The sequence below is a fragment of the Macrobrachium nipponense genome, chromosome 49 (assembly GCF_015104395.2).
Source record: "Macrobrachium nipponense isolate FS-2020 chromosome 49, ASM1510439v2, whole genome shotgun sequence".
Lineage (NCBI taxonomy): Eukaryota > Metazoa > Arthropoda > Malacostraca > Decapoda > Palaemonidae > Macrobrachium > Macrobrachium nipponense.
In genome coordinates, this window is record NC_087224.1 from 19,596,586 (window position 1) to 19,621,650 (window position 25,065).

The 25,065-nt window shown below is 40.9% G+C and overlaps 1 protein-coding gene across 5 annotated transcripts in view; it reads left to right on the forward strand.

Moving 5' to 3' along the window:
• Positions 1-25,065, forward strand: part of LOC135205369 (ATP-dependent translocase ABCB1-like) — a 45,669-nt gene that overhangs the window by 16,128 nt on the left and 4,476 nt on the right. For all 5 annotated transcript variants that reach the window (XM_064235862.1, XM_064235865.1, XM_064235864.1 and 2 more), the window contains exons 2-20: positions 3,638-3,757; positions 4,860-4,962; positions 5,532-5,740; positions 6,760-6,883; positions 7,701-7,801; positions 8,457-8,628; positions 8,745-8,869; positions 9,449-9,641; positions 10,787-10,964; positions 12,748-12,920; positions 14,766-14,969; positions 15,446-15,616; positions 16,840-17,032; positions 17,383-17,600; positions 20,446-20,595; positions 21,224-21,328; positions 21,618-21,779; positions 23,745-23,948; positions 24,809-24,938. In XM_064235862.1, coding sequence (XP_064091932.1) covers positions 3,663-3,757; positions 4,860-4,962; positions 5,532-5,740; positions 6,760-6,883; positions 7,701-7,801; positions 8,457-8,628; positions 8,745-8,869; positions 9,449-9,641; positions 10,787-10,964; positions 12,748-12,920; positions 14,766-14,969; positions 15,446-15,616; positions 16,840-17,032; positions 17,383-17,600; positions 20,446-20,595; positions 21,224-21,328; positions 21,618-21,779; positions 23,745-23,948; positions 24,809-24,938 — 3,010 coding nt within the window. In that variant the 5' untranslated portion in view covers positions 3,638-3,662. The remainder of the gene's footprint in view (positions 1-3,637; positions 3,758-4,859; positions 4,963-5,531; positions 5,741-6,759; positions 6,884-7,700; positions 7,802-8,456; positions 8,629-8,744; positions 8,870-9,448; positions 9,642-10,786; positions 10,965-12,747; positions 12,921-14,765; positions 14,970-15,445; positions 15,617-16,839; positions 17,033-17,382; positions 17,601-20,445; positions 20,596-21,223; positions 21,329-21,617; positions 21,780-23,744; positions 23,949-24,808; positions 24,939-25,065) is intronic.

A 25,065-nucleotide genomic window follows, 5' to 3' on the forward strand; every position in this document is an offset into this window, starting at 1 on the left:
TATATATATTATATATATATATATATATATATATATAGACTGGTAAAAATGTCCTGTTGCCACAGAATTCCATCTAATAAAAAGAGCCCATAAAAACGCCAAAATATAGAAAGTACTACATTTCAGAAAGAGACAGCAGTCTCTGAAATATAGTACTTACTTTCTATATGTTGGCGTTTTTATGGGCTCCCTTTATTATATATATATATATATATATATATATATATATATATATATATATGTATATATATATATATATATATATATATGTATATATATATATATATATATATATAGATATATATCGAGCTACAATGTCCTTTAATATCTAATTCGCTCTACCTCGGAATTAATATATTTTCATATATGCTTAACTGAAGGGGAATTTTTTCTCGATAATAGATTTGCCTGGACCAGGGCGCGAACCTATGGATCCTTTCAAACCCAGGAACGTCAGTGAAGCTTTTCCTACTACACCACCGCGAGAGGTTTTTTATATAAAAGTTCATGTCGCCTCTCACCCTCATATACCTTTCGCGCGCAGGTAATTAGTTGGTTTGGAGACAACATCAACCCACCTCGACTCCGGTAGTGTTTGTAGTGCTTTTGACAACACGTAGCCAATCTATAAGTCATATCACATTTCCGTGATTCATATACATATATCGAGCTACAATGTCCTTTAATATCTAATTCGCTCTACCTCGGAATTAATATATTTTCATATATGCTTAACTGAAGGGGAATTTTTTCTCGATAATAGATTTGCCTGGACCAGGGCGCGAACCTATGGATCCTTTCAAACCCAGGAACGTCAGTGAAGCTTTTCCTACTACACCACCGCGAGAGGTGGTGTAGTAGGAAAAGCTTCACTGACGTTCCTGGGTTTGAAAGGATCCATAGGTTCGCGCCCTGGTCCAGGCAAATCTATTATCGAGAAAAAATTCCCCTTCAGTTAAGCATATATGAAAATATATTAATTCCGAGGTAGAGCGAATTAGATATTAAAGGACATTGTAGCTCGATATATGTATATGAATCACGGAAATGTGATATGACATATATATATATATATATATATATATATATATATATATATATATATATATATATATATGTTAATGCCACAGGGAAATGATAGGCAGAAGGTCAATGCCAATCCCTTTTTCCTGAATAGACAGGGGAAAGCGCTGGGTACGCACTTTCTAGCTGTCATTTTCCTGTGGTATTCGCTTATGTAATGAAGTCACGTGCATCTATTGTGATTTTTTAAAAGCCCACATATATATATTTATATGTATATATATGTGTGTGTTAATATATTAGACACACTGATGATAATTTTACTATCACTTCTGCAACCTATGTTTTTCTTCTTCTTTTTGTTCTCACAAATGTTCATGACAATCCTGCGGTACCCCTAAACGCACTGCAAGTCACTGCACCCAGTTTGTTTTGTTTGTATGGTGTGTTTACGTTGCATGGAACCAGTGGTTATTCAGCAACGGGACCAAACGGCTTTACGTGACTTCCGAACCACGTCGAGAGTGAACTTCTATCACCAGAAATACACATCTCTCACTCCTCAATGGAATGGCCGAGAATCGAACCCGCGACCACCGAGGTGGGAAGCAAACACCTAACCAACCGCGCCACTGAGGCGCTGCACCCAGCTTGAGAATGGACACTAAAGTCTTATTCGTTCATAAGATCCAAAAGATGGACGAAACCTCTCCTTGAACTCTCTCCAATTCAGGTTTGTGGGGTTTTGTACCACAGCTGCCTTTTAACCGTTGTCCCATATGAGAAGACCGTTGGATGGGGATGAGAAGACCCTCAAAAATAAGAAATGTTGCCTGGATCCAGGTTAGTCTTTTATATCACTCTTTGGCGCCGAATCTTGAACAGTAAGAGAGGCTTTTCGTAGCTGTGTTGTCTTGTGAAGTCACTGGTATCATACATGTACATTTGGAAGAAAATATACGTGACGCATATTCACACAAACACACAGAGAGATTCGTACGGGTATCATTAGCTATTTCGTCCGTAAGAGCCCTGATATTCCAAGGGCATGACAGACTGGGTCGTTCTGATTCAATATATTGTATTACTGACAGTCATTGATTCCTTCTTCCTTGTCCTTAGCAAGCAAGCGTGTGGTAATTCTACAGAATAGTTCCGCACGGACTGCAAGGAACGTAACCGCGGACACGACATCCACTAGGGATTGGGGCGTCCAATGTATTTCGCCGTGTTTAGTACTGGACCCCGGGGATTAATTACAGTCGTCCGAATAAATATTGCTTAAAATTCTTGTTCAGGAGGTAAAACTCCGTAGAAAACCGCAACTGTCATAGTCTAGGCCGCCGCGGAATAGTACTGTAGATCTACCAAGCGCGTCGCAGCCAAAGGAGCAGCTAACTTTCAAAATCCAGTTTTCTCTTTGAATGGAAATCGAGAATCGTATGTAATAATAAAATCCGAGTGGACTTTATTTGTCCCCCCGGGTTGGGGGCGGGGGGAAGGGCGTTGGCAGGGGATCGGGAGTGTATGGGAGACATGGAGGGGAGCGCCAGGTTAGAGCGCAGCGCAGCGTGCGTCATGAAGCTAGTACATACATTCAATAATCCCTCAAAATCTTGATCCTGAAGTGGATATTGTCCCAAGCAACCGAGATGATGCAAATTAGGGGGGAGGGTGAGGGGTGGCCGGCGGGTCTGAGCCGAGGTCTCATTGATCAGCAAATGTTGTAACCTGATACCAGCACTTAATTATTCAAGGTATTCGACCATTACTGACTCATGTTTTATTCAGAAAAGCTACAGAAAAGACTTCCTTTTCTTACGTAATCTCAGTTTCATATGCAAAAAATAGCGGTACATGTTTGTGCTTGCTTTTTTGCCTTTCAAGAAAATCATACTTAGTGTTTACATCGAGCAAATGACTCAGATTTTGAAATTATTTATTTTGTAAACCATCGCAACATCAACAACAATAAATCTTTGTTACTCGGTAACGTTTAACTGATTTCTTTTTATTTTTCAAGAGTTACATTCCAAGATTTACTCAACAAATCTCCTCACACTCAGTTATCTCATTCAAGAACATTACCCACATTGATTATTTTTGCTTACTCAGGGAGTAATCCTACAACTACTTTGTTAGGGGGGGCGATGGTAGGAAAGGTCTATGGAAGAGCCTAAAAATGTCTGGAATTTTAGGATAGGATATTTAAGATTTCTTTATTAAAATAAAAATCTAATAGAAAAAAAAATAAAGTGCCTGTTAAACAGTTCAGAAAAATTATTTCTAATAAATTATAGTGTATTTATTTTAATATTTATCGGTGAAACCAGGCTCTATTGGACAGTAGATTTTAGCACATTTTAATTCATGTTAAAAGGTAGGAATATTATGTCCACAACTTATGCGTGAGGGAAAAATCTTACACGCGTTCTGAGTAAGCTGGAGGTCGGATCATGTCTTGTTTTGACGAAAATTATGACGGCTCTGATTTTCCTAGTGAAGAAACTGACACAATTGCAATATTCCTAAGAAAATTTAATTCACAGGAATAATTTCGTTTAAAGAAGAAACAATTATGTGAACACAATATCTCTTTTGTCTTCCATTTCAGGGAATCTGGCAACGCGAAACCTGGGATGGTGTCAGCTTCTAGCAGAGAGACCTCAAGCCAGAACTCAGTTAACAAGAGGAAGATGGGACACACCAAGATCGAAGTAGAACCGAATGAAAAGTGAGCGTGTGTTCTGCTTGTTACGAAGTGGAGTTAGGTCACAAACTTTGTCGTTGCTCCAGAGAAAGAAATCACAATCTCACAGCCAATTCAAATTAAAACTGTTAGACTCAGCAGTGGTTCTCAACCAGGGGGGATGAAATTTCAGAGTTTTAGGGGGAGAGCAATTGTGACCACAAATTGGCAGGCCCAAACTGGCTCTAAGACTACACAAAATGCAGTGCGCATCATTCCAGACTACTGAGAGGTCACACTGGGCATTTTGTCCACTAGCTTGGTGTGTTTGTGTCAGTATTTTGTTCCATGTTATTTGGAATGCACCTTTTGAGTCAGAATTTTGGGAAGGTTGGTGGGGGTAGGCTGGCCAAATGACATTCCGACATTATGATGAGAGGGTAAATGAGAACCACTATGTTATAGTGCATGAGCCTTCTTGTGGAAAACTTCCTCAACATTGGTTGCTTCATGCATCTACAGTAACATAGAAGACTTCTCTGTAGTGTGTCAAACCAGCCTTCACACACGCTCTGCGCTCTTCACCTGTAGCTTGCGTGCGCTCTTGCTCTTCATGGATACCAGGGCGCTTCCTCTCTGTTGCCTCTGGCACACCATCTCTCCATGCAGTCAGTTTTAGTTTTCCATCCTTGCTCCTCCAAGCATTTTCGAATAAAGCTCTCCTCTCATTTATCTCAATCCTTACCAGCTATCACCAATTATGCAATATAGTCTATGTAAACAGTTCATCTAACAGCTTCAACCATTTTTCTTTCATTTACATTCATCATCCTTTCAAACATTCTCGCCTCAACTTCAGTGGACGTTCATATCTTTTGCTCCCACACTTTGCCTTCCTTACTTCTCCTATTTTGTGATTCAACTCCTCTCTCATCCTGCTGTTATCTATTCCTGAATACCTACTCATGAACCACTTTCATACTTCACCATCGTCTATAAGGCATTCCTGTCATTTCCTTCGGGGTCAAAACTCACCTACCTAACCTACCTTCTCTCTACTTATGCCTCTTTTTCCCCTGCCCTGGGCTACATGCAGGCACTGGGTTGGGCCGCCCTATAGACTTAAAACAATCCCTTCCACTTTCAGAAACGTCAACAAACTTGAGAATGGCGTCGATGCATCCAAAGGTAAAGACAGTGGAGAGGAGAAGAAGGAGAGTGAGCTGCCTCCCGTGTCCGTGTTTGCTCTGGTGAGTTAGATTTGTCTTTCTGTTGCCCATTTGGGCAATTTCTCTCTGCTTTTCATTTGTGCTTGAACAACTGGCTGTTGTCGACGGTCGTACTGATTGATATTTTCATGATCTTGGAAGGAAACTGAGTAAGCACTTGGATATTTTTCCTGATGCTATAAGATGTCAATAAGTTTTCTTCCTTAGTCCAATATTGATGAACCACTTCATTTTCCTTATGCTGTTGAAGACAGAAATACAAAATCTAATTTCCTTCATAATATAATAATGCAAAGAAAACTTTTCTTAAGCCTGGCTTAAAATATATCAGAGGGAAAACCCTAACCACAATTGCTCATACTCCAGAACAGTGTTTCTCAACCAAACCCAGCCTGACCTCAGTATTGTTGACCGATGCACACTGCGTTTTGTGAGGTCCTAGAGCCAGTTTGACCCTGCCAATCTGTGATCACAATCCTCCCTGAAACTGAAATTCCCCCTTGGTTGAGAACCACTGCTCTAGAAGGGTTAAGAGAAGTTTTTTTCTGGCACCATCCAACACAAAATGAATCCTTTGCAACCCATTGCAGTTCCGGTACGCCACGGCCTTCGAGAAATTCCTCATCTTCGTGGGCCTTCTGGCTGCCCTCCTCAGCGCCTCCTGCCTGCCAATCATGTTCATCCTCTTCGGCAATGTTACAGACGCCTTTGTTTACAACGCAATGCAGACGACGACGATCCACACTAACACGACACAGTTCATCGAGGGACTTCCGTTTTTCAACAACAGATCGAATCAGTTGAGTCTTTTTCAACTTTGCTAATGACTCGTTCGTTCTAACGGTTTTCTCTGGTTTTATTTGGCTCATCACAGGCCACAGGCCTCAGTAGTAGAGATTATATTACTTTTGCTGTGACAGGGATCTTTCCTAGATAGTGAACCCCAAGGGTTTAAGAAGGTCGTTATCTAGGACTTAATATTTCTCGGGGGTCATTAACTTTATGATGAATGAAATCTTATGTTTATGCTTTTATGGTCATCCCCCCAACGGGCTTGTACTAAACACGCCACAACGGCAGATACAACTGGGTTAAAACCTTTGGAGGTTACTAACTAGGAAAGATCCCTGTGACAGTAATATTAATAAATAAATGTGGTAGTGGGAGGAGTCATAGCAGTAGCCTGTGTGTTTGTTTCAAATCTGCTCGCTCATAAACAGTTTAAGGCAGCTTTACATATCTAACCGAAATACCACATTGAAGCGAGACTTTCTATAACATTGGCGTGCGGATGCTGTCAGTTGCTTGCTCGTAATCGACAAAAGCCATCAGAGGGTGATATTTAAATTAAGTGCACTGCTGCAATAAGTCTGAATGTTGTTCATCATTAGGCTTTGATCAGTTTCTCTCTCCATCCATTGAGAATAAGCACACTGAATATTTTCATAACAACTGATGTAAGTGCAATGTCTGTTCAGTTACCACATTCAGTCAGGTCACTTTCTGATATCTTAGCTATGACTTCCAGTTCCCTATCTTGAGTGTAGGTTTTAGTTGATATCATCTCTGTAGAGATTTCATCATAGCCTGGTGTTGTCCATCTCAGGAGTTTCTTTATGACTGATTCTACCTTGAAAACCGTGCATTCATTCAAAGGTACTACATTCAGGTCTCCTTTGGCATCTGGTACCTCAATCAAAGCATCTCCCTCATACCTTGTGTTGCTGTTGATAGGGTCATGGCAAAGGAATTTGCATCATATGGTTGGTACCTGCAAGGGAATGCTTTTTCACCTGTGCTTTTCTCCCTTCTTTGCAGGACAAATGACGACTTCTTCCACGAAGTGGTCACATTCGGCGGGGGCACCATTGGTATAGGGGCAGGACTCATGGTGTTTGGGTACATCTTCGTGACTACCTTGAACTACGCAGCCGAAGGGCAGGTAAGTTACCCTCATTTCCCTTATTAGCAATCGGGCCTCATTAGGACCCACTCCCTCTCATACCAGAACAGCAAAATTAGGTGCTGGTGAAGAAATGCAGGCCTCGGTGTGCTCCATGACACTTGGATCTGGATAGTAAATCATTGGGTTAATTGGGGAGAGAGGAAGGAGGTGAAAATAAAAAGAGAGAGAGGAAGACAGACAGTGAAAGAGAAATAACAAAAGAGAGAGAGATAAAGAGAGACTGTATAAGAGAGAGATAACGAGTGTATTTGTAGAAAAGAGAGAGAGAGAGAGAAGGTCTGTATAAGACAGGGAAAGTGAGAGAGAATGATAATTAAATGCAATGAAATCTATATGAATTAAAAAGAAAAAGGTCCATTGCAATCAGCATCATCTCGATTTCGATAATAATGATTATAGTGGAAAATAATGACTGTAACTGGGAAAGTTATGTCTTTACATAAACAAAAGACTGTCAATATCATAAAGACAATATTAGTCCTAGATAAAGACCCCAAAAGTCCTTAAGGGTCACTAGCTAGGAAAGATCTTTTTTTATCATTATTATTACGTGTGTTTGTTTGTCTGTCTGTCTGTGAGCAGGACTACACGAAAAGTGATGCCCGGGTCTTCAGAGAAATGGGAGCAATGTCGGCCTTGCGACTGGTAACAAGTGGTTAAATTTGGTATGGATAAAAATGTCATTTTTCGTGAAAGGAAACACTTTGTGGGGTAGCGAATAATTTTTTGAAATAATGATGAATGGTTGACAGTTTCATTAAAATCATTACTATGATGACTTGTTATTTCACAGGTTTACAGACTTCGAGGAATGTTCCTGCACAGCATCTTGAGGCAGGAGATCGGCTGGTTCGACACCCACCAGACCAATGACTTTGCGAGCAGAGTCACAGAGTGAGTTGCTACGCCGGGAGGCATGGCAGTGTGTGTGTCCGAACTGGTGTGCATAAGCCTTAGAAGTCTCTGTGGGGCCGTTCTCTGTTCCCTTTTAGGATTGACAGTGATGAAAACCCGGATCTTTCCTAGATAGCGACCTCCAAAGGTTTTTGGAGGTCATTATTTAGGCCTAACGTTTCTTGGGGGTCATTATCTTTATGATGTTCACAGTCTTTTGTTCATGTTTTGACTGTCATCGTCAATGGGCTGTACTAAACATGCTACAAAGGTGGATATAAACCGGGTTAAAACTCTTGTGGGGTCACTATCTAGGAAAGATCTGAAAACCCTGAAGATTTGCCCTGATGGTTGGTTAGTATAGTTCAACTGGCCTTGTGTCTGCAGGGTCCTCACTCAGTGGCAGTCCTTCAGTAATGGCAAGTGAATAAAAAACTTAGTCTGGACCTCTTGGGCTGGTCCCACCAAGAGTCACATCAGCCTCACTATTTTAAAATCACTATGCAGGAATCATTCAAATGATGAACTGGTCGCCATTTTAGGTAAAATTCCAACCTGGAAATCGGAAATCATGTTAGAGTTTCTTGCGTCATGATTTTTAAAAGTTGTTTTTTATATTATGATTGCTATTGTGGATGTTATTGTATTTTCCCAGAGACCTGAACAAGCTGCAAGAAGGCATTGGAGAGAAGATCGGCATGTTCACATTCTTCATGAGCACGTTTCTCATCTGCATCGTCAACGCCTTTGTCCACGGATGGCTCCTGACACTCATTATCATCTCAGTGTTCCCTGTTCTTGGCATTTCCACGGGCATTATTGCCAAGGTAACAACTCTGTCGATCTTTTTGTTGATTCAGTTTGAAGTGTTGCACTTTGAGAGAAACTGTGAGCGTGCATGTGTGAGCCTCTGACGAGACGAATGCTGCTTCCTCCTTCGCAGGCTCAATCCAAACTGTCCAGCCTTGAGATGAAGGAGTACGCCAGGGCGGGCAGCATCGCCGAGGAAGTCCTCTCGGCCATCAGGACAGTCGTGGCTTTCGGCGGTGAAGCCAAAGAAGTGGCGAGGTAGGCCAAAATCTCTTCTGAGGTCGAATAATAACATTTGTGTCAATAGATGATCATTTGACATTTTAGGTTAATGACTTTGATCAGCCAGGTCACCCTTTCCCCACATATGCACTCTGGAAACTATGTATTCCTATTAATCTGTTATCCAATTTCTTGGCTTAAATAACATTTTACCCTTCCCTTCCCTAATCTTTTACCATTTCTTGGGTTCTGGGCTAATTTAAAGTGTTAGAGTGTAATCTCATTGCTAAAAGATATAAAACTTGACCTACATCTGAGTATCTCAAGTGTGCAAGCGAGCCTTATTTTAACAATTCTATATAAGTATTATTCAAATATGCACACTACACACATTAGTATTTGGTCATTCATTGTCACTTAATGTTGAACGCAAAGGCTACTCAAGATAAAGTCAGAGCAATTTGGCTAGGTGAGGTGAGGTGAGGTTAAGCTATCTTGGAAGGTTAGACAAGCAAAGCAGTATATCCTCATCAAATGAAGTCCCCGGCCCCTGCTAGCGATCCACACTCAGCGTTAATGATGCATTTGTCTGTGTCTGTTTCTGTTGACACGCAGATTTAACAACAACCTGATCTATGCCAAGAACGCCGGTGTGAAGCGTGGCCTTGTGACCGGCATAGGCATGGGCCTCATGTGGTTCATCATCTACGCAGCTTACGCCCTGGCCTTCTACTACGGCACCGGCCTCATCATTGATTCTCGCCCTCCAAATGGCGATGGGTCCTTCGAGCCCTCCAATCTCATCATTGTAAGTTGACTCTTTTATTTTTGCACAAGACCAAAATTAGTATACTCTTCATGATGGATTATAATTTCTGACAAGCTGTGGAACATGTCAGGTGTGTGAATACCACAGGAAAATGTGTGAGGCATCTGGGTTGCGTTCTTGCTGGAGAGAGAGAGAGAGAGAGAGAGTGTGAGTGTGAGCAGGCGTGCATGCAATAAGCCTTTTTCCGCAAAAGTGATGGCTACAGAGGTGAAAATGCTGCATCATGGATGACTCCCAGGTGCAGAAAACATTCAGCAGCAGCTGCATCATATCCCTACAGGATCACTTCACTGGCAGCATATCCATCCTGCCCTCATGAACGCACTGTACCCTTTCTGTATGAAGACCCATCCATTGCAATACCTCCATTATGCCGTGTTTCACCCCCTTTTTTAGATACTCTTCTTTCTTCCAACACCTCTGGGTTATGCAGCATTTTGCCGTCCTCCATTCTCTATACATGACCAGGTCTCTTCCGAACACTCAGATCCATCTTTTCGCCTAAATAATAAGTCGATGAAATCCATGCGTAGCGCATTGCTCCCAATTCTTATTCTAAGATTTATGAGCGTCATATCCCTAACTCTCTAGGAATTGTAAGCACAGTTATGCTGGACTTCATAAAGACCAAATGTTATGACTGACATTTTGGCATTATCACAGCTTTGTGTAGCATTGCAAAATGTCCAGGTCTGAAAAAACTTTTTCCCTGAATTGTCAGAGAATTTACTTTTCTGCTTTATTTTATTTATCATTTGTTTGTTTGTATGTGTGTGTGTGTGTGTGATTGTTTAGTGGTGAAAAAGAACAGGAATGACTGACTTCTTCATGAATTTTTTTCAGCATGCACAAAGTGTTAAGTATTAAATATTGATAAGACGACTACACTAAGAATTAGATATTAATGTGCACTGCATTTCCAAGGAACGAAAATAATTCAGGTTAGAAAAATTGAAACGAAGTCATATTAAGATTCAAGGTCAAGTTAGGTTATATTCAGTCAGGTCAGATCTGGTCAACTAACATAAGGTTACGTTAGGTAAAGCCATTTTGATAAGTACTACAGACCCTGTGTCCCCTGAAACCCAGTTGACCCAGTGAATGTCTCCATGCTTCTCTTGTAGGTGTTCTTCAGTGTCCTGATGGGTGCGATGAACGTTGGACAATCTGCACCGTACGTTGAAGCCTTCAACGTAGCGCGAGGAGCGGCCGCAACTATTTTCGACATCGTTGAGAGGAAATCAGCTATCGACCCAACTAGCAAAGAAGGAAAGAAACCATCTTCAGTCACTGGGACTATCGGTAGGCAATATGAACTTTCAGAAATAGAGCCAGACTCTCGAAAACTACTGGTAGGTCTTGGATGACATGATAGACTTAGTTTTAAAAACAAGAGATCTTTCCTAGACAGTGACCCCCAAGGGTTTTCTGGGGTCGTTATGTAGGACTAATATTTCTTAGGGGTCATTATCTTTGTGATATTAACAGTCTTTTGTTTATTTTTTTATGGTAACTCCCAAGGGCTCGTACTAAACACGCCACAAAGGTGGATACATACCGGGTTAAAACCCATGAGGGTTACTTCTGGAAAGATCCAAGACAAGTGACAGTCACTCAAAATCTATGGTTAAACTCTGAGGAGTATACAATTTGTAGATGTCCTGCCAAATAAAACTATTTTCCACAGACTTGGCCAACTGATTCAAGTTCTGCCATTTTGCTGTTATTGGTAAAATGCAAACGGCAAGTCTTTAGCATTGTAAATGGTCTCGGATAAGAAATAGTTTTTAAAAAGCAAATAAGCCATTTGAGTTAAGGAGACATTTCTACTTTTGCCAACATTGATTTTTGGAACAGTCGCCAGTCACTAGGATTTATTTTATCATTTTTATAATTTGACCAAAGTTGACAGCTTAAAAAATAAGGATGAATGTAGCGTTTCAGGAAGACAGTAATGGAGTAACCGGTATTATCTTCTTTATTATGGCATAAGGTCATTGACTTGAATGAGCATTTGGAACTGATGCCGTGAAAATTCGGTATTTCGTTTGATATGTTTGTAACCTATCATCATTATTCCGTCGTGATGTCCATTCATACATGGGTACTTGGAGTAAATTATTCACTGCCTGCCTCTAAATGCCTGTTGGCAGAACTGTGTCAATTTTAAACCAACGGCTCAGGGCCTGGGTGAGTGCCAAAGAGGTCAAGGAACATTTGCATTTGACTTTGCTTGTTCTCGTCTCTTCTGAACGCCCCGCATATTCTGTGTTGCTTGTGTAGTAAAGAATAGAATAGAATATAGTGTTTGGGGGGACATCCGAGGAAGAAGGCTTGAAAGGTGTAACAGAAGGAAAACCTCTCAGTTGTACTATGAAACAATTGTTAGGAGAGGGTGGAAAATCAGATGAAGGAGAGAGAATATGAATTGCAGTTAGGGGTCGAAGGGACGCTGCAAAGAACCTTAAGTAATGCCTACAGTGCACTAGTGGTATGCAAATTAACTGTGCGTATATTTTAGCTATATACTCAGATGGCCACTGGTAAGTCTAGTGCCTAAAAGTTGGATGAATATTTTCTCCCATTGTTTCCTGACTGAGGGAAGTGAGAAGAAGATGAACGACTTTCAACATCATTTTATTCGCCTCAAAATATCTGACTTGGAGATATGTCGAGGCCTGTCAACCACCCAACATTGTAGTCATGTTTCTTGTGTTCCATCATCAAGCAAGAGTATTTTCATGAGAAATCCGATTCCAGAGGCCAAATATCACTACTGGAGCCTTTTGGATCCTGAGAACTGCTATGGGGAGTTGGGAGTTTCAGAACCTCAATACCACTGTAGGCATTAGTTGAGGTTCTTTGCAGCGTCCCTTCCATGGTCCCTAGCTGCAACCTCTCTAATTCATTTGACTGTACCTCCGTTCATGTGCCCTTTCTTCCATATTACTTCTTACTCTCTCTAACAACTGCTTCATAGTGCAACTGCTTTGAGGTTTTCCTTTTTGGCCTTTGGCCTAAATTCTATATCCCTTCCTTCTTTCCTTCCTGTTCTCTCAAAGCCATTAATGCTTCTCTCCAACAGAGATGAAAAATATCGTCTTCAATTACCCTTCAAGGCCAGACGTGCCCATCCTGCAGGGCGCTTCTTTCAACGTGGAACCTGGGCAAACGGTGGCATTGGTCGGGGCATCTGGCTGTGGCAAATCGACCTGCATCCAGTTGATACAACGATTCTACGACCCTCTCTCGGGAACTGTGAGTGGGATGGATAACAGAAGCTCTGTTTTTTTTTTCTCTTTGTAGAACTCTACCTGTTATTTCGAGATTTCATTGGCTTTATGATTGGGGCTCTTTCCAGAAGGGTAGCAGGAATATATGTTACAGTAAATATGTGACGAAATCCCTTGGGAATTTATGAAATGAACAACTCACTTAGGAACATTTGATTCCCAAGGGGTAGTACTAAACACAGCGAAACACATTTGACCCCACCAGGCGCTAGTACTAAATATGGTGAAACAGTGTAGATGAATCACTGTTTCGCCCTGTTTAGTCCTAGCCCCTAAGGGATCAAATGTTGCTCACTCCACAGATCCCCCAGGAATTTGGAAAATCCCTGATTTCACATATTTACTATAGCATATATATATATTTAGAGTTATTGTCTTTGGTTTTGTTGCTGTTCAGAGTAAACACGCTTTCATTTGGGAAAAGCGAAAGTGGCCACATTTGTCTCTGACCAAGCTTTCACAGAACGGAAAATTTAATTGCGAAGAAAGTAGGAGAGAAGTACAGGAAAATGCAGATGAAAAGAAAATAGCAGGTACATAAAGAACAACAAATCAAAGGATAATTTTGTAGTTGACCTACAAAAGGTTCAGTCACACATCCAGACCTCCAACCTGACTAAGGATATTAGCTGAAATTTTGCAAGTCCGGAGACAGTGGTTTGGAAGATGCAATGAAGTCTAAGCGTTGCCAATAAATAAAAGAATTTTATTGCAATGAACGAGTTCGACGACGTGCACTACGCTGCGCTGGAACCCAGCAATGCCTGTCATGTCTCCCCTACCCTCCCGATCCCATACCTACCCTGCCCCCACCTGAGGCTGACAAACAGGTTTGCAGGAGGAAAGTGGATGTGTCATGTCTTTCCTACCCTCCCAATCCCCTACCTACCCTACTTCCATGGGGCATCCAAATTAGATCCACTCACATTTTATTATTATAGAAGATAATAATGATAGTTTATACCGCAACGACGGATGGGCGTTTTAATGTGATTCCATTTTAATTTTTTTTATTTTTTCTGCGAATTTCGTAGGTTTTCACCTACATAGTTTAAAAACTGAATAGTTGAGAAATGTGTCAGAAAAATTATGTGGTTAAAACTGGGGAATCCGTTGAAGACTCGATTTTCAGGAATTTGGATGTGTAATCTACTGAGAACTTGTAAGGTGCTCATTGTTTGGCTTCAGTTATTATTTGAGAAGAATGAATATCAACTTAATAAGGTAGACATGTTGATCATCTCTGATTAATTCATATGCCCTTGGTGAGGAAATGATCAGATTAAAACTATAATTATTGTCAATGGAGTTTATAAAAAAAATTTCCCGTTAACAGAGGGCATTAGTGGCGGGAAAAATCAGTAAGCTGATGAATACTAGTCACTCAGAAGCCTTACAATAAGGCTGATGTTAAAAAAGAAATTGTATTCTCACGGGAAAATCTTTTTAAGTGTTTATTGATTGAATTAAAAAAAGTATCAACATTAAATGCTTTATCTAGAGGACTTACGATGAGGAGTAGCATTAACGGCAAAATTCATGCCAAAAACTAGAATTGAAATTAGCTTTATTTGATGGGTGACATCATCAAAAACACTTAGAATGAAGTAAGTTATACGAACAGTGTGAAATGCAGAACACCCACAAGGAGTATTCTTCGATGGACAGCCGTGTGTCCGGACTTAGAGCAGGCCCTAGGAAAGCAGAAGTCGTGGTTTTAACTCTCAAAGGAGAAAAGTTCAAAAGTCAGGAAAAACAGGAGCAGGGAGAGAATTCCAAAGCTTGACGAATCCGCTTTCTCCACCTAAAGGTCTTACTGGACGGGGAGGACATCCGCCAGCTCAACATTGGCTGGCTGAGGGACCAGATCGGCGTGGTGGGGCAGGAGCCGGTCCTCTTCGCCACTACCATCGCTGAGAACATACGCCTCGGCTGCACCGCCGCATCCATGGAGGAGATCGAGGCAGCTGCAAAGGAAGCCAATGCTCATAACTTCATCATGAAGCTTCCAAAGGTCAGGATTTTCTCAGTTTTGCCTGTGAAGCGGGACTTGAATTTAGGCTAAGGACTATTAGGGTGGGTAGTCTCATACCTAGTCCAACCCTCAGTACAGGTTCTGTAATACATGACTGACAAAACTGAAATTATTTGAGATTCCTGATTTCTTTCACTTGTTGAATTTCATTTTATGTGCCTTACACACATATTGATAAAATGTTAATTCCATTGACCTTTATTGGTGCAGGTAGAACTTTTTGAAGATTAATTTTTGTCAAGCTCAATTATTGCTTCTATGTAGTTTAGTAGTGCTTGTTTAAGGATGTCTGGTTAACAGGTTACTTTGCAACAATGCTTGAGCTTAACAGTTTTCAAGTGTAACAGGTGTTTCCATATTCTTTTCATCAGTGTATTAGGAGTTTTTACCAGGTCTATGTTTGGGCTGCATTACACCACCTCACTAGAGTGACCCTTGTTTCATTTTCTCTCCAGAAATACGAGACAAACGTGGGCGAGAGAGGTGCACAGATGTCAGGCGGCCAGAAGCAGCGTATCGCCATTGCTAGGGCGCTGGTGAAGCAGCCACGAGTCCTGTTGTTGGACGAAGCCACCTCAGCCTTGGACAACCAGAGTGAAGCCATTGTGCAAAAGGCTTTAGACAAGGTTGGTCTTGATTTACTTCAATAGAATTTTTTCTAATGATCAAGGCAACAATCACATAAGTGGATTAAAGATGTTCACTGACAATATATGTAAATATAGGTCTACAAGTTACTGTACGGTGTAGCTTTCATCAACTTGAACACTGGATACTATAATTTGACAAAAGCTGCCTTATACAATAGTGTATACATATTCACACATATTCTTATCATAATTACACTTCAGTGAAGACATCCTTTATGAGTATATTACTATAGCTATACTGTGATTTTAGCGTATTGCTTCAGTCGCCTCTCTATGGCGACTCCAGATTTGCAGTGTTCCACTCCTTGAGCACGAACGCCTGTCAGCTACATTCATTGACAAATCATACTGGCCATGACCAGAGATGATACTCTTTACACACTTTCCTAGCACTGTAATGAGGGGAAAGATATCTGGCTGAGATTTACTGATGGGGTAACGAGGATTATTTACTCATTTTTTTTTTTTTTTTGTTCTTTTAGGTGCATTTTAATTTTTTGTTGCTTCTGATAGTGACACTCATAGATTATGGACATAATTCAAGTAGTCAGTGCAGAAGGTGTATCTAGTTACTGTAAATTAACCCCATTCCTCCGCTCTTGAGCTCACTTGGCCTGATCTAATGTACCTGTCATGTTAGATTAAGCAACGCCTAGGTGTATGAGGGCCATTGCTCCTTACAGTAGCCTCCTTTGGCCATGACTAGGATGATCTTATGCTAGAAAAATTGTATCTTGAGCCAGTGCAGGCTTTTATTCTTTTGGAAGAGAGCCCCTGGTGGCATAACCCTGACTTAGCATGACTGTTTTTGTTTTTTTAATGATAAAATGACCAGTATGAGTCTGTATAAAGCGTATAATATGTTGAACAGGTTAGGTACAATAAGCTTAGACAAGATTATTGTAGTAGTATAGGTATTATTTAGTTAAGCAAGGTAAGATAAGTTTGCGCCACAATTTAAGATATGGTTAGGCAAGATCAAGGGAAAGTAAGATTACATTAGGCAGGCAGGTGTAATGTTAGGTAAGTTAAATTAAGGCGAGATAAGATTAGGTAAAGATAGTTACATACAGGAACTTAGGATGAAGCTTGGTGAAAATGAGGTTAGTATGCATATGCATACTTCTTTCTATCCATTATTCCTTTCATCTTCCAAAGATGCAGTCATCCCACAGACTTGAGTCCTTCTCCCCTCACAGGTACGAAAGGGTCGCACGACCATAGTGGTGGCCCACCGTCTCTCGACCATCAAGACAGCTGACAAAATCGTCGTCTTCAACGAAGGAAAAATTGTAGAAAAGGGAACACACGAAGAATTAATGGGTCTGAAAAGTAACTACTACAATCTAGTTATGGCACAGATTGGCCCAGCTGAATTACAAAACCCAAATGGTAAGTTTTGAAATAGTTCTTTCCTCTCAAGTCTAGGAGGCCTGCTGCCATGAGTACTGTGCCTGTGTGTGAAAAACATGCACGCCGTTACACACTCACACACACATGTATGAAGGAATGTATTCTTCACTTTGCATATTATTTTAATTATTTATCTACATTTAGGGTGATCCACACAGGGTGCTCAACTTTCATTCAGTGGTTAAAGGATGAATGTGGCAGTAAGTCTTCTTGTCGGTCTCAGTGTCACCCATCTGATAAGTGCTTATAGTATATGTGGGGGAAGTAAATTCAGTGAATACATTTATAATCTATGACTTAACTTGAAAGCGAAATATTCTTCCTTGCAGACATGAAGTACGCAGACGACACCAGCCTCAACAACCTACCTGACGTCACGAGCATCGCTGACATAACGCAAGACATCATGGATGACCTGACCACCATGTCACCAGCTACTCTCACTCGGTCACCCTCTGCCAGACTATCCCTCAGGCGCCGCAGGGCGTCATCAGTCAAATCGGTCAAATCAATTAAATCTGCCAAGGGCGTGGTTGAGGAACCAAAGGTGATTTTCATGATTTTATTATCGAGGGTTGCATTAGTGTGAAATGTCTGGGTGAAGCTTAGATTGCCCTCTAAGAAATGCATGGGTGAAGTTTAGAATGCCATTGTAGATATTCCTGAGTGAAACTTAAATTGTCCTTTCAGAAATGACTGGGTGAAGCTTAGAGTGCCTTCCCAGAAATGCCTTGGTAAAGCTCTTAATGCCGTGTCAGTTCCTCTTTACTGACGAGTTTTGGCATTCGCTTTTTTTTCTCCCCTCTCTCTGACAATCCCAAGATGTGGGTACATGGTTCCTTTCAAAACTTGACCTTTCTCTTTTATCCTTTCCAGTTCTTTTCTCTGGTCTTAGAATCTATAGGAAAGGGCGTTCAGCTGCTCATCTTATCCCCTTGTGTATTCTTAAAAAGCCTTCTAGAAGTAAGAGAGGGAAATTAAGATAGAAATATATAGAGACATATATACAGATTTGAATATGTTTTTTGTAGAGCATTGATCCAACTTTTCTATGCAAAGGGAGGCAGATGTGAAGGGCAACTGAAATACCTTATCTAACCCAGGGGGTCTAGGAGGAAGTAAAATGAGTGAGGAGTCATGGAGTCCTTAACCTCTCAGGAGGAAGCGAGCAATAGGTGGTTACCTCTTAGAGGAGGGAAGATTACAGGCAGTCCCTACGCTACGTCAGACTCAGGTTACGTCTTCCCGAGTTTACATCGCTTTTCGAGTTCCGGGTTACAATGGATGTTCCGAGGTTACGTGGTCACCTTACGCTGCGACGGAACAGTAAAAAGTACACACAGCTACAAATTCGAGATTTTTGGATTCGCACCACATCAGAAAGAAAGTAAAACACTACTGTACAGTATACCCAGAGGATTTCATCGCTTCATTTCTCATTTTTATCAATTTTTCTTGCGACATCTTGGGTTACGTCGTTTACTGGGTTACAGTGGAACAGAACCCCCGACGTAACCTGGGGACTGCCTATAGGATTCAGGAAAATGGAAGCAGGTACAGAATTTTGAAGATAGCCACTTGAGGGCAAAATGCATTGCTAACTTGAACGTTATTATTATTATAAATCATTTGTCGCAATTTGCAATCATTTCAACAGCATAAGTTAAAAGGCAACTTATTTAGCAAGAAAGCTTACACCAAAGAGAATACTACAATTGTATAGAAGGCAATGATAGACCAAAATAAAGGACAGGGAAAGAAAATCCTGAAGAATTGATGACAGAAGGAACGAAATATTGTGCCTGAGTTTAGCCCCTAAGCAAAGGAAAACACACTCAGTGCTAAGTTCCTGGTTTGCAAATATTGGTTGTTGGGTCACACCCTCTGTATGCAAGACGACAAATGGTTACGCAAGATATTTCCGCCAGTAAAGCTAAACTATTACATGAGGGTGAATGCTAAGAGCCCTGAGCGAACTAATTGTGGGATACGGTGGCTTTGCCGGTGTAACGCTTGATCAACCCAAATCTTCATGAATGTTTTTAAAGTACCATGGGGATCCATTCCCCTTTCCTTTTGAGATTCTGATAACGGTTATTTATGTGAATACTTATCTATCTACTTTGCTATTATTTAGCTTTATTTTTAATTCATATCTGCACTTAGTTATATTTCTCTTTATTAATACCGAAGAGATGAACATTTTGCATGGCTTACGCAGATTCTTACAATTCAGTTAAAGACTTCAAGACCTACTAGAGCTCTGTTTTTCCGTTCTTCAACAAATGTGCATTCTTTCCAGTATAATGGCTATTTTGGCTTTTATAAACGTGTCTGTGTTTGTACTGAACCTTAAAAATACGAGGTATATGGAACTCTTCTTCAGAGAAAATCAGCTAAATTTTGGCAAACATTTTCCAGATAAAATCTACATCAATTCAGTGGGTAGTCGACTTAAACAAGCCATGTCAGACAAAATGACCAGCAGGTATGCCTGTGCTGGATTTCATTGCACCTTCTTAGAAAACGATTTTGTAACTTTGCGTGTGTGTGAGTGAGAGAGAGTATACAGTTTAGGCCAAGCACTGAGACCTTTGAGGTCATTCAGTGCTGAAAAGAGAATTGAGAGTAAAAGGTTACAAAGATGTAACAGGAGGAAATCCTTACAGTTGGAAACCATTGTTAGAAGAGAGTGGGAAGTGAGATTGAAGAAACAATATGAATGGAGGCACAGTATTAGGAATGAAGGGGATTGCAGCGTAGGGGCCGAAGGGACGCTGCAAAGAACCTTGAGTAATGCCTACAGTGCACCGCACGAGGTGCACTGACGGCACTAACCTCCTGCGTGGTGTAACTTTGTATGGGAGTGAATTTCAGACAACCATTTGAGTCTGTTTAGCTGTGGATGCAGATTTTCTGAGGAGTTGTTCAGGCAATATATCAATTAAATTCGTAAACATGGAATTTGAATGTCAGAGAATCGTGACAAAATCACCAACTCTCTGAACTGAAACCAAGTTTCAGAGAGCTTTTTCAGACTGAATACTCATCCTGCATGCATTGTTTTTCATGGAACTATTTCTGACAATATGTTCATTAACTCTGTTTGTTTACATTTCATGCACTGAATTTCAGGAAACACTTCCTGACAAAATGGTAAGTCTGCATGTGCTGAGTTTTAGATAATATCCTCTGGAAAAACGTCCGTTAACATTATCTGATAAGTTGATAAAATGTTTATTATTTTCTGTGCAAATACTCAGTATTATGAGGTTTTCAGTAGATAAAATCTATTCACGTGGAACAAGCTCACCAAAGGGGCCATTGACTTGAAATTCAGGCCTCCAGAGATTGTTGGTTTCAATGCCTCTGTTTCTTCCACTGAATTTCAGGAGGACGGCGACTATCAGGAGGTCTCCACTTGGAAAATCATGAAGCTGAATTCCACAGAATGGCCCTACATGGTCGGGGGAGTTTTAGGAGCAGCCATACAGGGAACGACTCTTCCGATATACGCGATTCTCTTCGGTGAAGTTTTTGGAGTAAGTGTCTGTCACTGTAGCAACGTAATGGCAGCCGTGTCAGATTAACACAGTACTAAGAGACCGCACGTCTGTAACTTCTACATTGATTCTTTGTTTGTTCAAAAGCCGTAGAGATTCTCATTATTTACGTTATACTAGATCAGGGGTTCTTTACCCTTTGATGACTTCAGACCCCAATGAATTGGCCAATATGGTTCCATACGCCCTTTGCTTAAGTGCACTTAACTCCTGTTTGGTGACAATATAACTTAATATATTTAGTTTGATAATATACCTTAGGTATGAATAGCTAGTAATAGAACATACAAGAAAAAAGCATTTATAGTTGTATGTAGTTATTTACAAAATGTACCCATGGATACACTGACACATTAAAATCAAATATATACAGATATCTAGAGATCAAGTCCCATACCCTCAGCATGTGGTTCCGTTAAGAACCCCTGTCATACTTATTTTCAAATTCAATTTCCAATGAGGAGGTCAGCCAAATACAGTCCTAGATTCCCACACCCGCCCCTTCACACTGCCTCTCCCTCTGCCCCTTCCCTCTCCCCAGGGAGAAGACAAGAACCAGAAAAGTGTAGGGAGAAGGGAAGGTTTGAATTCTTTTGTTCAATTCCAGACTTTGTCGATCATCGACGAAAAGGAGGCCAGGGCAGAGGCGAACTACTATGCTCTTCTGTTCCTCATCCTGGGAATCATTGCGGCTATATCTATGTTCTTCCAGGTAATGCCTGTTACGGTGTTTATACATACATAAATACTTACGGACACATACACACAGTTCGTTTACAATAAGAGGTGAACCCAATTGCTATACCTAGATGACAAGTTTAAGGCTTCTTGTACCATTCAACTGCTGAGAGTGATAGAGTCAAGTTTTCATTAGTCTCTAAAAAGAAGAAGCAGTACTAGTCCTCATTTTTGTGAAAAGAATCAATATTGCCTCGTGTCCTGAAGAGACACAGTATTGACTCATATGACTCATGACTCCACCTCACCCTTTCCATATGAAGGCGTACATGTTCGCTCTGTCTGGCGAGATCCTGACTTCTCGTCTACGGAAGCTGTCCTTCGCCTCGATGCTCCGCCAGGAGATGGGGTGGTTTGACCAGGAAAAGAACTCCGTCGGTTCCTTGTGCTCTCGGCTCTCGGGAGATGCCTCTGCTGTCCAAGGGGTAAGTATCTGGAGCCGATCTTATGCTACCAGAGAAATTATTGTTATTGATGTCAGTAGATGGGACCTATTCACATGGAACAAGCTCACCAAAGAGGTCACTGACTTGAAATTCAAGTTCCCAAAGAATGTTGGTTCCAACTTCCCACCGCTAAAGACCCCACACTGCAGCAGTAACTGACCATGATACTGAACCAGTGATCTTTCACCGCCCTGTTATTTTCAAGTTTGGAAGTGTTTTTGTTCGAGTCAGTCATATGTTTCCAGATCAGTTTTATCTCATCAGAGACCTTGATAGTATCCTCAGGTACCCTTTGGTTGTCTAGGGAAACTGATTATGGAAGGGTGTATTCATTATTCTACCAAGAGGATAATGATTCATTGATCATCTCGCTAAGAGAGCAAGGGCGTGCATGGTGATTCTGGGTTCTCAGACTGAAAATGTTTTGTTTATGTTGCCTTGTCATTACGTATTGAGTTTGCTTTCGTCCAGGGCCATTGTTCCTGGAACGAATGGACTTCTACCTGGAGACGAATATATTTTCCATGACGCGAGTATAGGTCCCCATTCTTGTGCCCCAGATATATGCCCCGTGTGTGCTGTAAGCATTACTGAAGGGTCTTTGCAGCGCCCCTTAGGCCCCTAGCTGCAAACACTTTCATTCCTTTTACTGTACCTCCGTTCATATTCCCTTTCTTCCATCTGTCTTTCCACCATATCCAGCGATTGTTTCATGATGCGACTGCTTTGAGGTTCTCTTCCAGAACTACCTACTCTCAATTTGCCTTTCACTGCTGAATGACCTCTTAGGTCCCCGTGTTTGGCTTTTGGCCTAAATCCTGTATTCTATTCTATTCTATCCCAAGATATATCCAGATGACGGAGTGAATATTCGTCAAGTGTAAATTACGCCAGAAGAAAAAATATCTGCGGAAATAGTCAATATTTTCGCTTACTCGGGGAGTAAGCTTACAAATTACTTTGTCGTCGTTGTTCTTGTTGTTGTTCTTGCCTTTTCTCGTTCTTGTTGGGGGGATAGGAAAGGTCTATGGAAGAGCCTAAAAAGGTCTGGAAAAGATGTTTCTCGTTGAGTTAAAGATACGGGGATTTTAGGATAGATATTTATGATTTATTTCTTAGAATGAAAATGTAAAAAATAAATACCTTGGATGTTAAAAAGTACAGTTAAATTATTTCTAATAAAATATAGTGTATTTATTTTAATTTTCGTTGGTGAAACAAGGCTCTATAGGAATGTCGATTTTAGCACGTTTTAATTGACGTTAAGTTAGGAATATAATGTTTACAGCTATTGTGTGTGGGGAAATTCTTGCACACGTCCCGAGTAAGCTGGAGGCCGGATCATACCATGTTTTACAAAACAAACATCATTGTTCCTCAAATCAGTTGTCTGTTATTCTGTAGCAGCTTTCAAAACATAAATAAATCGTGTATCACTGACACGATACAGACCTGGAAATTATAAATGGTTATACGGTTGATACATCTTTGTTATGTTTTGTCTTACTTTTTCCTCTGTTCCCTGTGGTCCTCCCTACTTAGCTGTCGAGCTTTCTTTTCCCTTAGTACTCGTGGCACATTCAAAAACAAATCTGCAGTTACTCCATAACTATTGGAGAATGGTTTTTCATTGTACATAGACGCGTCATTATGTTATCAATGTTTTTATTACTTTAAAGTCCATTCTTGTAAGACAAGCCAAAAGACATGGCCTTCGATAACAGGGAAATAGACTAGCAGGTGGAAAAGAAGCTGAACAATAATTAGTCTGGCCCCAGGGCAGTCGAAAATCACTGGCTCTGCATTGTGGGGTCTGATGTGAGTGGTTGTAACGACCTTCTTTGGAAGCTTGAAATTCTTATGATAATATATATTATGATAATAATAATAATAATGAATGTGTATATTGAATAACATTGTTACTGCTTGCACCCACCACCCAAGGCTACGGGGTCACGCGTGGGCACTGTCGTCCAGGCTGTGTCGACGCTGGGCGTGAGCACGGGACTGGCTCTGTATTATGACTGGAGGATGGGACTCGTGTCGTTCCCTTTCATTCCGCTTACGCTGGTCGCTGTCTACCTGCAGAGCAAGATCCTTATGGGGCAGAGCGTCACGGAGTCCAAAGTGCTCGAAGAGGCTGGAAAGGTAAGTCTGGGACCACGAAGGGCATTGAAACGAGTGACGTGAAATATGAGGCCTGCAGAGCAGTGGTTCTCATCTTTTATGACCCATGCACCCTTTCAACATATGTCAGACTCTCATTTCCCACAAACACTCAAGCAAATGAAGAGAAATCCCAGAGTGATCTCTAAGTAGGGCTGCATTTTGTGTAACCCTAGACCCAGTTTGAACTTGACAACCTGTGGTCATAATTCCCTCCTAATTGAGAATCGTGTCTCTAGAGTAAAATGATAATCATCCAAGGTCATGAGATGGATGACGTTTGAAGGTTTGGCCGTATTTGAGAGGATGTGGGAAATACGTTAGAAAGGATAGTACAGTAGTAAACTGCGGCATCTGATCAGGGAGGCACTGTGTAACATGCACAAAACTAAACTCGCCTCACTTTATCTTACCTGAATTGTTTCCAGGGCACATTCTGGGGTTCCACTATGTCTATAAAAGCCACCTCAAAACGAATGAACCATGACTGACAGTATCTTAGTTATTTTTATTTCGAATATGCAACTGAATTTGCAGGAAATTTATTTACTGTAGTAATCTGCATGTGAAATTTATATTGTCCTTAAAAGTCTTATAAAAAAAAAAATTTCGGATCTTTCCTAGATGGTGACTTCCAGCAAAATTCATGGTTCTTATCTTGGACTAATATTTCTCGGGGGTTATTATCTTTATGATATTTACAACCTTTTATGTTTTGACAGTCATCCCCAAAAGGGCTTGTACTAAACACTCCGCAAAGGTGGGTACACATGGGGTTAAAAACATTGAGGGTCACTATCTAGGAAAGATCCAACATTTTTCTTATTTTATTTTATTACCAGATTGCAATCGATTCCATCACGAACATCCGCACGGTTGCGAGTCTGCACAAGGAGGAACACTTCTCCTCGGAGTACTCGCTCGCTCTTTTGGAGCCGCACAGGGAAGCTCTCAAGAAGTCACACTTGAGAGGTACGATTCTCACATTCAGACAAACAGATCAACTAAAATTCTATGAGCTATTTTCTTCTAAGGGATAGAGCACCCACCCAAAAGGCATATAATGAGCAAAGTCATTTTACAGACACACAACTAACCT